The 13,138-nt window shown below is 44.8% G+C and overlaps 1 protein-coding gene across 1 annotated transcript in view; it reads left to right on the top strand.

The window, feature by feature from the left end:
• smtnl (smoothelin, like) overlaps positions 1 to 13,138 on the top strand; it is a 36,665-nt gene that overhangs the window by 16,423 nt on the left and 7,104 nt on the right. The window contains exons 2-7 of the mRNA XM_079733388.1: positions 8,108 to 8,189; positions 8,442 to 8,669; positions 8,788 to 8,850; positions 8,976 to 9,036; positions 9,350 to 9,478; positions 9,816 to 9,939. Of these exons, the coding sequence (XP_079589514.1) occupies positions 8,108 to 8,189; positions 8,442 to 8,669; positions 8,788 to 8,850; positions 8,976 to 9,036; positions 9,350 to 9,478; positions 9,816 to 9,939 (687 nt within the window). The remainder of the gene's footprint in view (positions 1 to 8,107; positions 8,190 to 8,441; positions 8,670 to 8,787; positions 8,851 to 8,975; positions 9,037 to 9,349; positions 9,479 to 9,815; positions 9,940 to 13,138) is intronic.

Consider the following 13,138-nt stretch of genomic DNA (forward strand, 5'->3'; position numbering starts at 1 on the left):
AAACACATACAGCAAGACTCAAAAGGAGTTTAGAAAAGGAGAGAAGAGCTGTGGCCGGTGTGGAAAAACACCTGCACATTCCCTAAATAACTGTGCTGCTCGGGAGGCAGAGTGCAGAAAATGCCATAAGAAAGGCCATTATGCAGTTGTATGCAGATCAGGCAGAGTGGAGGCAATTCATGAGCCAGAAGTGGAAGCTGTTTTCCTGGGAGAAGTGTCGGCAGGTGAGAAGCAATCATGGAAAAAAACGCTGATGTTAAATGGGCAACAAACCACCTTTAAGCTGGACACTGGTGCGGAGGTGACAGCCATTTCACCTACAGTCTACTCAGAAAAACAGCATGGCATACTAACAAGAGCGACGATGCCACTATGTGGACCTAGCAACAACCCACTTAAAGTGAGAGGTCAGTTTAATGGCACAATAACATTCAAAGACCGGACCACAACTCAACCTGTTTATGTAATTGACAGGTTGGCCACACCGCTGCTTGGCCTTCCAGCAATCAAAGTACTGCAGTTACTGCGACCAGTTGACTGCGTTCAGGAGTTGTCAGCAGACTTCAAGAGCCAGTACCCCAACGTTTTTACAGGCTTGGGACGCTTGCAAGGGGAGTACAAAATTAAGCTGAAGAAGGACGCCAAGCCTTATGCTTTGTCACTGCCACGTCAGGTACCACTACCATTGGTGGCCAAAGTTAAAGAGGAACTCCAAAGAATGGAGAAAATGGGAGTAATTGCACCTATCGACGAGCCCACAGATTGTTGCGCAGGAATGGTGGTGGCACCAAAGCCCAACGAAAAAATCAGAATCTGTGTTGATGTAACCCACCTAAATGAGTACATCTGCCGTGAGAGACTCATCCTGCCTGCTGTTGATGAAACCTTGGCGAAGCTTTCAGGTGCAACAGTGTTCACAAAACTCGATGCTACTGCAGGATTCTGGCAGGTGCCCCTGCACCCAGACTCAGCTCTGCTGACCACATTCATCACACCTTTTGGAAGGTACTGTTTCCACAGATTGCCATTTGGAATCTCATCGGCACCGGAGCACTTCCAAAAGCGGCTGACACAGATGCTGGCAGGACTGGAAGGGACCGTCTGTCATGCAGATGACATTTTTGTCTTTGGGACGGCTCGTGAACAACACAACCACAGGCTGCACCAAGTGTTGAGGCGACTCCAAAAGGAGGGGTTGACGCTCAACAACGATAAATGCAAGTTTGCTGTGGAGCGGGTCACTTTCCTGGGTCACGTCATCAGCGCACAGAGCATCGAAGCAGACCCAGGTAAAATCAAGGCAATCACAGAAATGCCCACACCTAAAGATGTTGCTGATGTCAGGAGATTTTTGGGCATGGTTAACTATGTGGGGAAGTTTTCACCACGTATCGCTGAGCTCACACAGCCAATAAGAGAACTGCTGAAAGCAGACAATGACTGGGCCTGGGGGAGCGTGCAGCAGCGGGCATTCGAGGAGCTGCGTCGAGAACTGAGCTCACCCGCTGTCCTAGCACAGTACTGCCCGAACAGAGACACAAAAGTTGCAGCAGATGCTTCCTCATTTGGGCTCGGAGGGGTTCTGTCTCAGAAGCAACCGTCAGGGGACTGGCGTCCAGTTGCCTTCATCTCACGCAGCATGACAGAGGCAGAGCGTAGATACGCCCAGATTGAAAAAGAGGCGCTGGCGTTGACATGGGCGTGTGAGCGCTTTCAGTCTTATCTAGTGGGGATGGACTTTCTCATACAGACAGATTACAAACCCCTCATCTCCCTACTGAGCAGCAGAGGCCTTGATGATTTGCCCCCACGCGTTCTGAAATTCAGACTGCGACTACTCCGCTTCACATACAGAATTGAACACGTGCCGGGGAAAAATCTTGTCACAGCAGACGCACTTTCCAGGACTCTAATCCAAGCCGCGCCTACAGAGGAGGAAAAGCAGCTGGAGACAGATGTCAGGTTGTACATCAACAACATAGTGGAACACTTACCTGCATCAGAGGGGAGACTGGTTCAGATCAGAGCCGCACAGGACACAGATGATGTCTGCAAAAGACTCAAAAACATGGTGCAGACAGGATGGCCAAACAGAAAGGCTCTCCCACCAGAACTTCAACAGTACTGGCAGTATCGCCAGGATCTGCTAGTAGCAGACGGACTGCTAATGAAGGGCGAAAGACTCGTCATCCCAGTTGCTATGCAAGAGGAGATGCTCGACAAAATTCATGAAGGTCACCAGGGCATGACAAAATGCATCGCCAGAGCACGGCAGTCTGTATGGTGGCCAGGTCTGACCAAAAACATAAAGCAAAAAGTGGAAAACTGTGTAATCTGTGCAAAAGAAGTTCACAATGCACCAGAACCCCTGCTGACGACGCCATTACCTACTAGACCATGGCAGCGCGTTGCAGCAGATCTTTTTCAGTGGAAGAGCGCAATGTACCTTGTGGTAATCGACTACTTCTCACGCTACATTGAAGTAGCCAACCTCACTTCCACCACCACAGGCCATGTAAAGGAGAAGTTGAAGGCCATATTCGCACGCCATGGAGTCCCGGAGACTGTCGTCACAGACAACGGCCCCCAATTCTCAGCAACTGAGTTCACGGACTTCGCCAAAGAATATGACTTCAGCCATGTGACCAGCAGCCCCCGTTATCCGCAGAGCAACGGGGAAGCTGAAAGAGCTGTGCGGACAGTGAAGTCTCTCCTGGGGAAGGGAGAGGATCCACACAAGGCCCTCATGGCTTACAGGGCTACCCCATTGTCACATGGATCATCCCCAGCACAGCTGTTGATGGGTCGGCATATCAGAACACCTGTGCCCATTAGCCAGGACAAACTACAGCCTAAGTGGCCTGACCTCCAGGCTTTCAAAAAGAAGGATCAAGACATGAAGGAGAAGCAAACCTTCTGGTTCAATAAAAGACACTATGCAAAAGAAAGACAAGACCTCAGACCAGGACAAAGACTCTGGGTGAGAAACACAAGCCAGTCTGGAACTGTCAGTGGCCCAGCTCCAACACCAAGATCTTACAACGTTGACCTACCCTCTGGAAGTCTACGAAGAAACAGACTCCACATCAGGGTCATTCCAGAGACTCCTACCGTGACAAGATCAGGGCGGGTCATAAGAAACCCAACTAGGATGGACTTGTAATCACCAGTCTTATACAGTTAGGGAGCGTGGTTACACAGGGTAGAATAATCCCTGCACGGCTCCGGGGTATCAGGTAGTCCACCCTGGCCCCTAGACAGAATGATGGTAATAATAATTATATGTTCTGTGTTCTTGGTTTTGGTTAAAGGAGATACCACTTCACACAAGTGGGTTTGTCTCAGGTTTATAGTGTCGAAGATAAATGTTATACTGGAGAGTAGGTTTATTGTTAATTAAGAGTATGTTTATTAATTGTTAATACTCAAAGAAAGCAAAAGAAATACTGGTACTTCACTAAAAGGGGGAGATGTAGTGATATGCGTAGGAACCTGTAAGGAGGTTGGGGAAGGTTTAGGGGTGAACACCGGAAATGAAAACAAGCTTGTAATAAAGTACCCAAGGCTACACCGGCAGCACGAGTGTCTCCGTCTATTAAACCTGCACAGTATATCATAGATCCTGTTACACAATTAATCTTTTCAAATATAGTTGAGTAGATTTTTGTCGAATAATATACTATTAACTGCATTCTGATTAAATATAATGCAATATATTTGTGTGATTTATTTCCTGAAACAATTCCATGGTAACGTCATTGCCACCAGTCTGTGAGCGTAATTTGCAGATGGCCCTAAACCAGGTAGCAGCCAGAACGCATGGAGCCAGTATCCTGCCATAGTTCAACCCTGAAAAAAAAGTTTCAAAGGCTTGTAAGTCTGGGTTTGAAAACTCAACACCTTGTAAAAAAGGTTGTAAAAAAAAAAAAAAACTTGTAAATGTGTAAATTTACACCATTGCAATGTATTTTTTCAGAACTGACTTTTCAGCACTGACTTTTCAGAGATTTGACCACACAGGCGCAAGCTTTGAGTCACGTGATTATTGGCAGTGTTCTGTCGCGCATTCGTTTTGAAACTCCTGACAGTCAAAGGTCTGAAATCGTTGATCTGCAAAAAGGATCAACGATTTCAGACGTTTGAAGATATATATATCAAACCGGATGCTCCGGTAGAGCTGCTCTTTAGCATCGCGCTAACCGGGGCGAACAGAGCCTGTCCCTTTCCGTTCTATTAACTGTATTTATGGGACAGAGCTCGATTAAATCCAGATATTTTAATAAGTTGGGTGTTACAGGTTTTAAACAACATGTCTGAGTTGTTTGAATGACAGAAGCTCCGCTAGCTCAATGCTAAAGTGCTAACTGGAGCTAACAGCCCATCTCCTCCCGTCCTATTAACTGTATTTATGGCTATGCCCTTTTTTCTTTTTAATATGACCAAACACAATGAGGACAGAGGACCAGTATCCTTTCTTAACTGGCAAAGAAAATAATCTTTGAGTTTTACATGTTCTAGAAATGTTCATTAATTGACAGTCCTAATATTTATTTTCTTGTGTTCTGATACTTTATTACAGTATGGATGGGGGGATTTGGAGGTACCTGGTCAGGGCTTGGTCAGCCTACGAATCCCAGGTGTGGAGACTGCAGGGAAACCGCACAGAGAGGACACTAAAGAGCCATCTCTCATTCATCGAGTGGACTCATTGGTTTGCGAATGACCACAAAGATGCTCCCATAGGCAGATTGCTGCATGGCATTCGCCACTTATTCAAATTGTAGAGGTTGAAGCAGTCTTCATTTTGGTCACTTGCCATAACACTGTCATGTGTTTTATCAAAACACCATCAGTAACATTTAAATTGAGTAGATGTGGACGGCTCCTTTTTTTGTCCGATTTTTTCAGTGTTCAGTGCCTGAGATTATGCATTGTTTGAAAGATAAGCCTTTGATTTTGTTTAATTTTAATATGCCTTTCATCAACAGTGGTTTGGGGTTTCATGACTAAAATTAAAGTGCTTAACTACTGGTGAACGACGTTGCAGAACATATATGGTACAAGTTTGTGTTGATTGCATTGAAAAGGGAATAACCAGTTACAACTTATATAGTAAGAGCCTGGTAATACCATGGAAACAAACAAGGCTTCCTTTTACAGTACAGTTTCAGTTTACTTATTGGGTAAATTGTCGTGTTTTACTTATTAACGTTGCAGAACATACATGGTACAAGTTTGTGTTGATTGCATGGAAAAGGGAATAACCGGTTACATCTTATATGGTAAGAGCCTGGTAATACCATGGAAACAAACAAGGCTTCCTTTTACAGTACAGTTTAAGCTTACTTACTTGGTAAATTGTTGTGTTTTACTTATTAACGTTGCAGAACATACATGGTAAAGTTTGTGTTGATTGAATGGAAAAGGGACTACTCTATTACAAATTATATGGTAAGAACCTGGTAATACCATGGAAACAAACCTTTTACAGTACAGTTTCAGTTTAGTTACGGGGTAAATTGTCATGTTTTACTTGGTAACGTTGCAGAACATATATGGTACAAGTTTGTGTTGATTGCATGGAAAAGGGAATAACCAGTTACATCTTATATGGTAAGAACCTGGTAATACCATGGAAACAAACGAGGCTTCCTTTTACAGTACAGTTTCAGCTTACTTACTTGGTAAATTGTCATGTTCTACTTAGTAACGGTGCAGAAAATACATGGTACAAGTTTGTGTTGATTGCATGGAAAAGGAGTTTTCATATATGTGTTTGCAAATGACATCTCACTTGACATCACTGGTGAGAAGAGGAGAGCAATCATTGCAGAAGTTGAACAACTGTTTACAGATGAATGCATTTACTTCTATCTATTGCAAATTATATGGTAAGAACCTGGTTATACCATGACAACAAACGAGGCTTCCTTTTACAGCACAGTTTCAGCTTACTTACTGGGTAAATTGTCATGTTTTACTTAGTAACGTTGCGGAACCTACATGGTACAAGTTTGTGTTGATTGCATGGAAAAGGGAATAATCTTTTGCAAATTATATATACAGTTTCAGCTTACTTACTGGGTAAATTATCATGTTTTGATTTTCTACTTCACTGTGAGGGCTTCATGTCAAACATTGTTGTCTTGCTCAATGTAACTTTACAGTGTTTGCAAATGACATCTCACTTGACATCACTGGTGAGAAGAGGAGAGCAATCATTGCAGAAGTTGAACAACTGTTTACAGATGAATGCATTTACTTCTATTTAATCAAAACCACATTTTAAAATGTAACTCTCCATTAGAGACAACTTTCAAAGAAGTAAACTACGGTGACGTTTATTGAGGTTGCGACCGTATTGGTTAAACGTCTTTGATCCTGAGATAAAGTATTCATTCATTTCTTTTTATGACAAAACCATGTTGGTGAAGTCCAGATAACAAGTTATTCTCTCATTATCACATTAAATACACAAACATATAGCACCACTCATGGCAGCCCTCGGCTTCCATAAATGACATTATTTACATTATGGCTGTTTAGTAGACGCTTTTATCCAAAACATCTTACAATAAGTATATTTATCAGAAGAAAGAGAAACAACAAAATATCGCTGTCTGTACAGTAAGGATTTCGTAGAACCAAGGGCCAAGCATCAATCGCCAGTACAATCGCTAGGTTAACCTATTCCCTGTATACTACAGAGACAGCTAGGGTAAGATGCTACACAATGCTTAATTATTATTTTTAAATGTCAGGACCTACAACATACAAAAAGTGAGTAAGAGGGGTCTATTTAGAAGAGTAAGGGAGGATGAGGGCGGTGGGAGGTAGGGAGGAGCCTATGCAGGGTCCAGGTAAACTCTCGTCAAGGGAGTTTGGAGCGATTGCAGCCAATGGGTCTGATGCAATGAGGACGGTCTTTCAAACCTTCAACTTTCTTCATGTTGTACGGCTGTGTCCAGGCCTGAGCAGCACCTTCATGACTGTCTCACCACCCTGGTCCAGGCAACCATTAGGCTATTGTTCTGATGTCCCATTCCACCACTACCACCCCGGCAATGCAGGCTAAGCTCACAGCCTGACAGAGAGACAATAGAGGAAATAGAGAGAGAGATTGACCTAGAGAGATAGAGACAGATAAGGATCTCAGGCCGCTCCACCATGAGGTTTTTCCAGGTAAAGACGCCTCATTGTGGTGTGTCTGTGTGTGTGTGTGTGTATGTGTGTGTGTGTGTGTGTGTGTGTGTGTGTGTGTGTGTGTGTGTGTGTGTGTGTGTGTGTGTGTGAGTCTGTTTGTCCATCAGAATGCATCATAGTTTTTTTGGTGCCGATACTACATCCACGTACATATCTTGACCTCGGCTCATGAAGACTTTGTTTGCCACGTATGGCATGAAAAATGCTGTGGCAGTTTCAAACACAACACAATTAAGTACTGAGCAATGAACAAAATAACATCATTGTCAAACAATAACTAACACTGCAATGCACCTATTCTTCAAAAATGGAGGCGTGGATTGCGATGTGACGTTGCAATGTACACACCCTGGATGAATGGGAAGGCTGTCTCCATGATGAGCTGCTCAAGTCCTCAGTGTTCTCCCTATATCATCTCAACCTGGGTCCCCCACCGTTGTCTTAAATGACGACTACATTCCACCTTGTCATCTGTTGTCACTTGAATCCCGCCCCCCCTTCTAGAACACCATTGTGTTGGCCGTTGCTGAACCAGGTCACCGGTCTGCTGGGTGGACATGACACGAATGGGGGTGTTTATGAAACCTCAGGAGTCCACAGAAGTTACTCTTGGTGGTCCTAATTAATCACACCCCCCCCCCCCCTTCTAGGTTTGTGCTGGAAGATCATCTGAGGACAAATATGTAAAGTTTGTCAACAGTGACTCAGCAAAGAGACGTCTATATTACTTATTGTGGTAAAAACCAGCAGATCACCAAAGGGCCAGAATGCTTTGTGCAAGACACAATAAATAGTTTTATGAGAATTACTTACTTTTAAAAGGTATGTTAAACATTTTAGAGGATGAGTGGTAATGCAGTCTGGTGTTGACCACAGGAACGTTGTCTATATGTGTGGGTTGCAGAGCGTTGACCACGAGGAGCCAATCGAAGTGGACCCCGCTCTGAAACATTCTGGGCCGGAAAATGGACACACGGCCCATGCAGGTCAGGAGTCGCGTCCCAGGGGTCCAAGTGGTCCCAGTGTTCCAAGATAGTAGCAGCAGGCTGAGCCAATCACATATGATCGTCATCGCTAACGCACCACGTCAAGGCGCTGCTTACACTTTTCTATGTTTTCTATTTTATGTTCCCGTCTTCATGCACTTATTTTGCCATTTTTGAAAATGGCAAAATAATTTGCCATTTTGATGCCATTGAGATATTAAAGATGTACAGTATGTCTAACCCACTTATCAGAAAGCCCAATGTTGGTGCATGGACAGAGCTCCCCACCCAACAACCTGCCCCACGAGCACACAGCCGCAGTGTCCTCCCGGATGCTCCACCTCCCCATGACAGCCATGACCAAAGTGGCCGAGGTGAGGGGCCCAGACTCTCCTCGCAGCCCCATTGGCTGCCAGTCCTCATGTGTCACAGAGGCTTTGCTTCCCGCCAGCCAATCAACAGAGTCACACCGTCAGCCAGGTGGGCATCTCATTGAAGCTGTCCTCCTATCCCATACCTTTGGCTCCTAACCTATTGTATCATTCGTTTTGAGGAGCGTGAGCAGGTATCTTTACATGTCGCTCTGTCTTTGCCTTAGTGTCTACAGCCAAAGCCTGGACCCCTGCATCAATCAGAAATTTGGGATTTCCCACACTTCCTGGTGAGGCAGGCTGCCAGACCACATGAAATGATATTGGTCATCTTATGACAGATCTTAATAATAACAATATGCACTTTGTTGATATTGAGATACTGAGGTATAAAGTATTGTTTTTCTTTTGGCAGACAAGACCAACTCAGCTCCAGCTAAGTCTGTGACGTACTCTGGCCTGGCTCTGTGTAAGGGGTGAGTTGGAGACCAGCGGTAGACAGTTCTTCATTCATATCGCTTCCTCGTGCAAGAAAAATATATGGACTATTTAGCACAAGGGTTGATGAAAAAATATAGTGGGTTCTCTCAAATGGGGCAAGAGGTTGTTAATGATAGCAACATCTGTAACTAGACTAGAAGATTGAAATGCCTACAGACCATTTTAATCCTGAAATAATGCCTTTAACCGTGTTAGCCAACACAACAGCGGAAGTAATTGGGGGGAAAAAATCTATTGGTACCAGTGAAACGATGGAAGCTCACTAACATCTACGTTGGTTGTTTGCAGCAGAGAGCCTTCCGTTGGACAGGTAGTGGAGAAGAGGCGGGAGCTAGTGAGGTCACAGAAACAGTCACGTAACATTGGTGCTCAGGCCCGTCAATCAATCTTTGAAAGACTTGAGGCTGAGACAAACAGGTAGTCACTCTGCTCTCATCCCACCATTCTCCACTCTCTGTATGTTTAAATGCAGCTCTTAATCCGATTACAGCCACTTAGCCCAAGCCTTTCCTGCACTCCCTCTATAAGTACCTGCTTTCAATCTTCATTAATAACATACTTTGTTTTACCTCATTCGTTTCCCATTTGGGGTTCATAAAGTTCTTCTCTCATTTGTTTCTTTATTTTGTTTGTATTTCCTCATTCTGAAATTCATCCCCTTCTGTTTTTTGGATTCTTCTATTCAATATTATCTCTACTCAATCCCCACCATGTGAGAGAACACCCCCATAATAGTCCTTCCCCCTGTCTCAAGCCATCCTCAGCCACCCGACAATAAACCTAAACTCCAGCGCTCCCAGAGCTTCGGTGTGTCCAGCGCCAGCAGCATCAAACAGATCCTCCTGGACTGGTGCCGCTCCAAGACCCTGGGATACCAGGTGACCATATGCTGGGTCTGTGTGGAGATGAATGGCCACTAGAATGTTTACACCATAGACTGCAGGTTTTACCAGTGCTGTATACAGTTCAACCATTATCCCAGCAGGAGGTTGGTTCCCTAGTAACAGATACTGCCCTCACAGGAGTAATGATCTGCCTGACTCCTGTCTGCCCACGCCTTTCTGGAGCTTTAATTCACTTCATTGCAGTGCATTATTGGGCTAATTAACTACACATGGCCCTTGCAGAATGGCTTGTACATTTGACACACACATTGTGTGTGTGTGTGTGTGTGTGTGTGCGCGTGTGTGTGTGTGTGTGTGTGTGTGTGTGTGTGTGTGTGTGTGTGTGTGTGTGTGTGTGTGTGTGTGTGTGTGTGTGTGTGTGTGTGACTTTATCTGTTTTTTTTGTCTGTGAGCATTACCATCAGCTTGGTAAGGGGTCCTTGAAGTTTGGATTCTGCCCTGTTCACCTTTCACAGCTGCCCACACCAGTGAGCTCATGCCTTCATGGCTAGGGCCCTTATATGGGCACCCCCTTTTGTTACAGAGTTGTCTGGTAGACCACTACCAGAGTTTGTATTTGAGTGAAAGAGGAGACTCTAGGAAAGCATACAGGAGGAGGAGAGAGAACAGAATGAGGGATCGTATGGTTCATAGGGGGAGTGGAGAATCTCGTACAAAGTGAGAAGAAGTGACACAGAATGGGGTTTGGAAATAAAAGTGAGATTGATATATTCAGAAATTGCATCTGCTGGATCCATTACAGCGACGAGATGGGAAATGAAGGGAGCAATAGCGTCATAAAGTTCAAGCAGAGTCTGTGCTATTGCAGTCTGTTACTTGTGTCTGGCCACCCCACTCCTCTTCATGGAAACACACAGTGACACACTAGTTCATTCAGAGGGAATGATGTCTGAATTACAACTCTTTGACGACGGGCACACTTGAAAATACTTACATCTTACTGTTATGCCAATTACTATAGTGGTTGGTCAGTCAACTGATAATATTCTACTATGGTAGCTTTAGATATGTCTGCTATATCCTGAATGTCTGCTATACAGCAGTACTAAAACTCCTGCTTGAAATACCCATAGATCTCATGGAAACTGACATTGCTAACATCACAATTCTTAACACACTTTGTAGTTAAATCAAAAACCAAGGATGGAGGTTAAAGGTTGGATTGGACAATCAGTGGATTATGGTGTGATTTATTTTATATTGTTTAATCTGATTTATGTTCTCTTGGCCTGCACACGCATACACAGTCTCTCTCTCTCTCTCTCTCTCTCTCTCTCTCTCTCTCTCTCTCTCTCTCTCTCTCTCTCTCTCTCTCTTTCTCACTCACTCACTCACTCACTCACTCACTCAGGGCGCACTCACACTAGGCCATCTGTACCGTGCCCAAGTCCGTTTCACACCTAACCGTGTTCAAGTACGATTCAAGTACAATATGTTGGCGTTTTTGCACTTGTAAATAGTTAGTCGCGTTTGTAGCCTACACTCAGACGTGAACTTATTCTTCATGCGGGTGTCACTCATAAAAAAATAAAAACATTTGGGAGCGTGCAAATTAGAGGTCTTGTAGTGTTAATGGATTTATAGGACACAGGATGTGATGTCTCTCCCTAGTGGTTAGGCGGGGGAGGTTGTAAACAGGCACTTGAATAAAGTCGTGCTTCAAGAGTACACGCGGGAAGCCTCTCTCTCCACTTATTTCCGAGTTACAACTACCTAACCCTACATGGTGTCAGAAGACTTCAGTTACTCAATTCGGGTGAACATGAGATTTGGTTTGGCCAAACTAACTGGAGAGAACTCACGTCCGTTTTGGTCAGTTTTGAGTTTTTAAGTTTTCAGCATAGCTACCGGTTGCGGCGGTTGGGAAGCTAAGATGGAGCGATTCCAGATCCTCCCGCCACCCAAGTTCGACTTCGCAAAGCCAGAAGAGTGGCCCAAGTGGATTCGGAGGTTTGAGAGGTTTCGGATTCCATCAGGTCTGGAGCTACAGTCGGATGAGAACCAGGTGAACACTTTAATCTATACTATGGGGGATGACGCGTAAGACATTGTCACTTCACTTCGTATGACGGGGAAAGAAGCAAGCGAGTACATCACTGTGAAGCAGAAGCTAGAGGGACATTTCGTGGTGAGGAGAAATGTTATTTTTGAGCGTGCCAAATTCAACCAGAGACAGCAGGAACAGGGGGAGACGGTGGACAGTTTTATCACTTCACTCCACTGCTTGTCAGAGCTCTGCGGCTATGGGCAGCTGCATGAAGAAATGATTCGGGACAGACTGGTTGTGGGCTTGCGCGATAAAAATCTGTCTGAGAAACTTCAGTTGGACTCGGAGCTGACGCTGGAGAGGGCGGTGACGCGCGCGCGTCAGAGCAACAGAGGGAAAAAGCAACAGGACCTGTTGAAGAGTAACTTCAAGGCAGAGACCACGGACGTGGACAGTGTTCAAACAAAAAACAAGTTTGACATAGGCAGAGGGAGACAGCAGAAAATGCAAGTTAGAACAAATGACAGAAGCAGTTATCACACACAGCCAGGTAACCAGACGCGGTGCATGTGGTGTGGTAGAACGCCAGCACACAGCAAAAATCAGTGCCCAGCTAGAGATGTAGCATGTAAACAGTGCCAGAAAAAAGGTCACTATGCAAAGGTGTGCAGATCAGGGGTTCTCAACGAAGTAAACACAGCTGAGTCAGATGAGGAGGGAATCGCTTTCCTAGGCACAGTCAGCTCAGTGGGTGAACCCTGGCTGATCAACCTTAATGTGAATGATCACACAGCAGTATTCAAGATAGATATGGGGGCTGATGTGACAGTGTTATCTGAAGATGATTTTAAGAAGGGGCAGTTTCCAGAGCTAGAGAGCGCAAAGAAAGTGCTGCAAGGTCCAGGTCAGACGCCAATCACGGTGAGGGGAAAATTCACGGCTACCATAGGGATGGACAGTAAAAACACTACACAGGAAGTATATGTAGTCCCAGGTCTGAAGTTTAACCTGCTGGGACGTCCAGCTATTCAGGCACTTGGGCTAGTGGCTAGAGTAGACACAGTGGCACTGGATTCAGTCGAGAGAGTCAAGGAGCAGTTCCCCAAACTGTTCAAAGGGCTAGGCAAGATGAGGGGGAATACAAGATAGAGCTTAAAACAGACGCCAAACCATTCTCCATATCAA

Source organism: Pollachius pollachius, assembly GCF_949987615.1.
Source record: "Pollachius pollachius genome assembly, chromosome: 3".
NCBI classification, from domain to species: domain Eukaryota; kingdom Metazoa; phylum Chordata; class Actinopteri; order Gadiformes; family Gadidae; genus Pollachius; species Pollachius pollachius.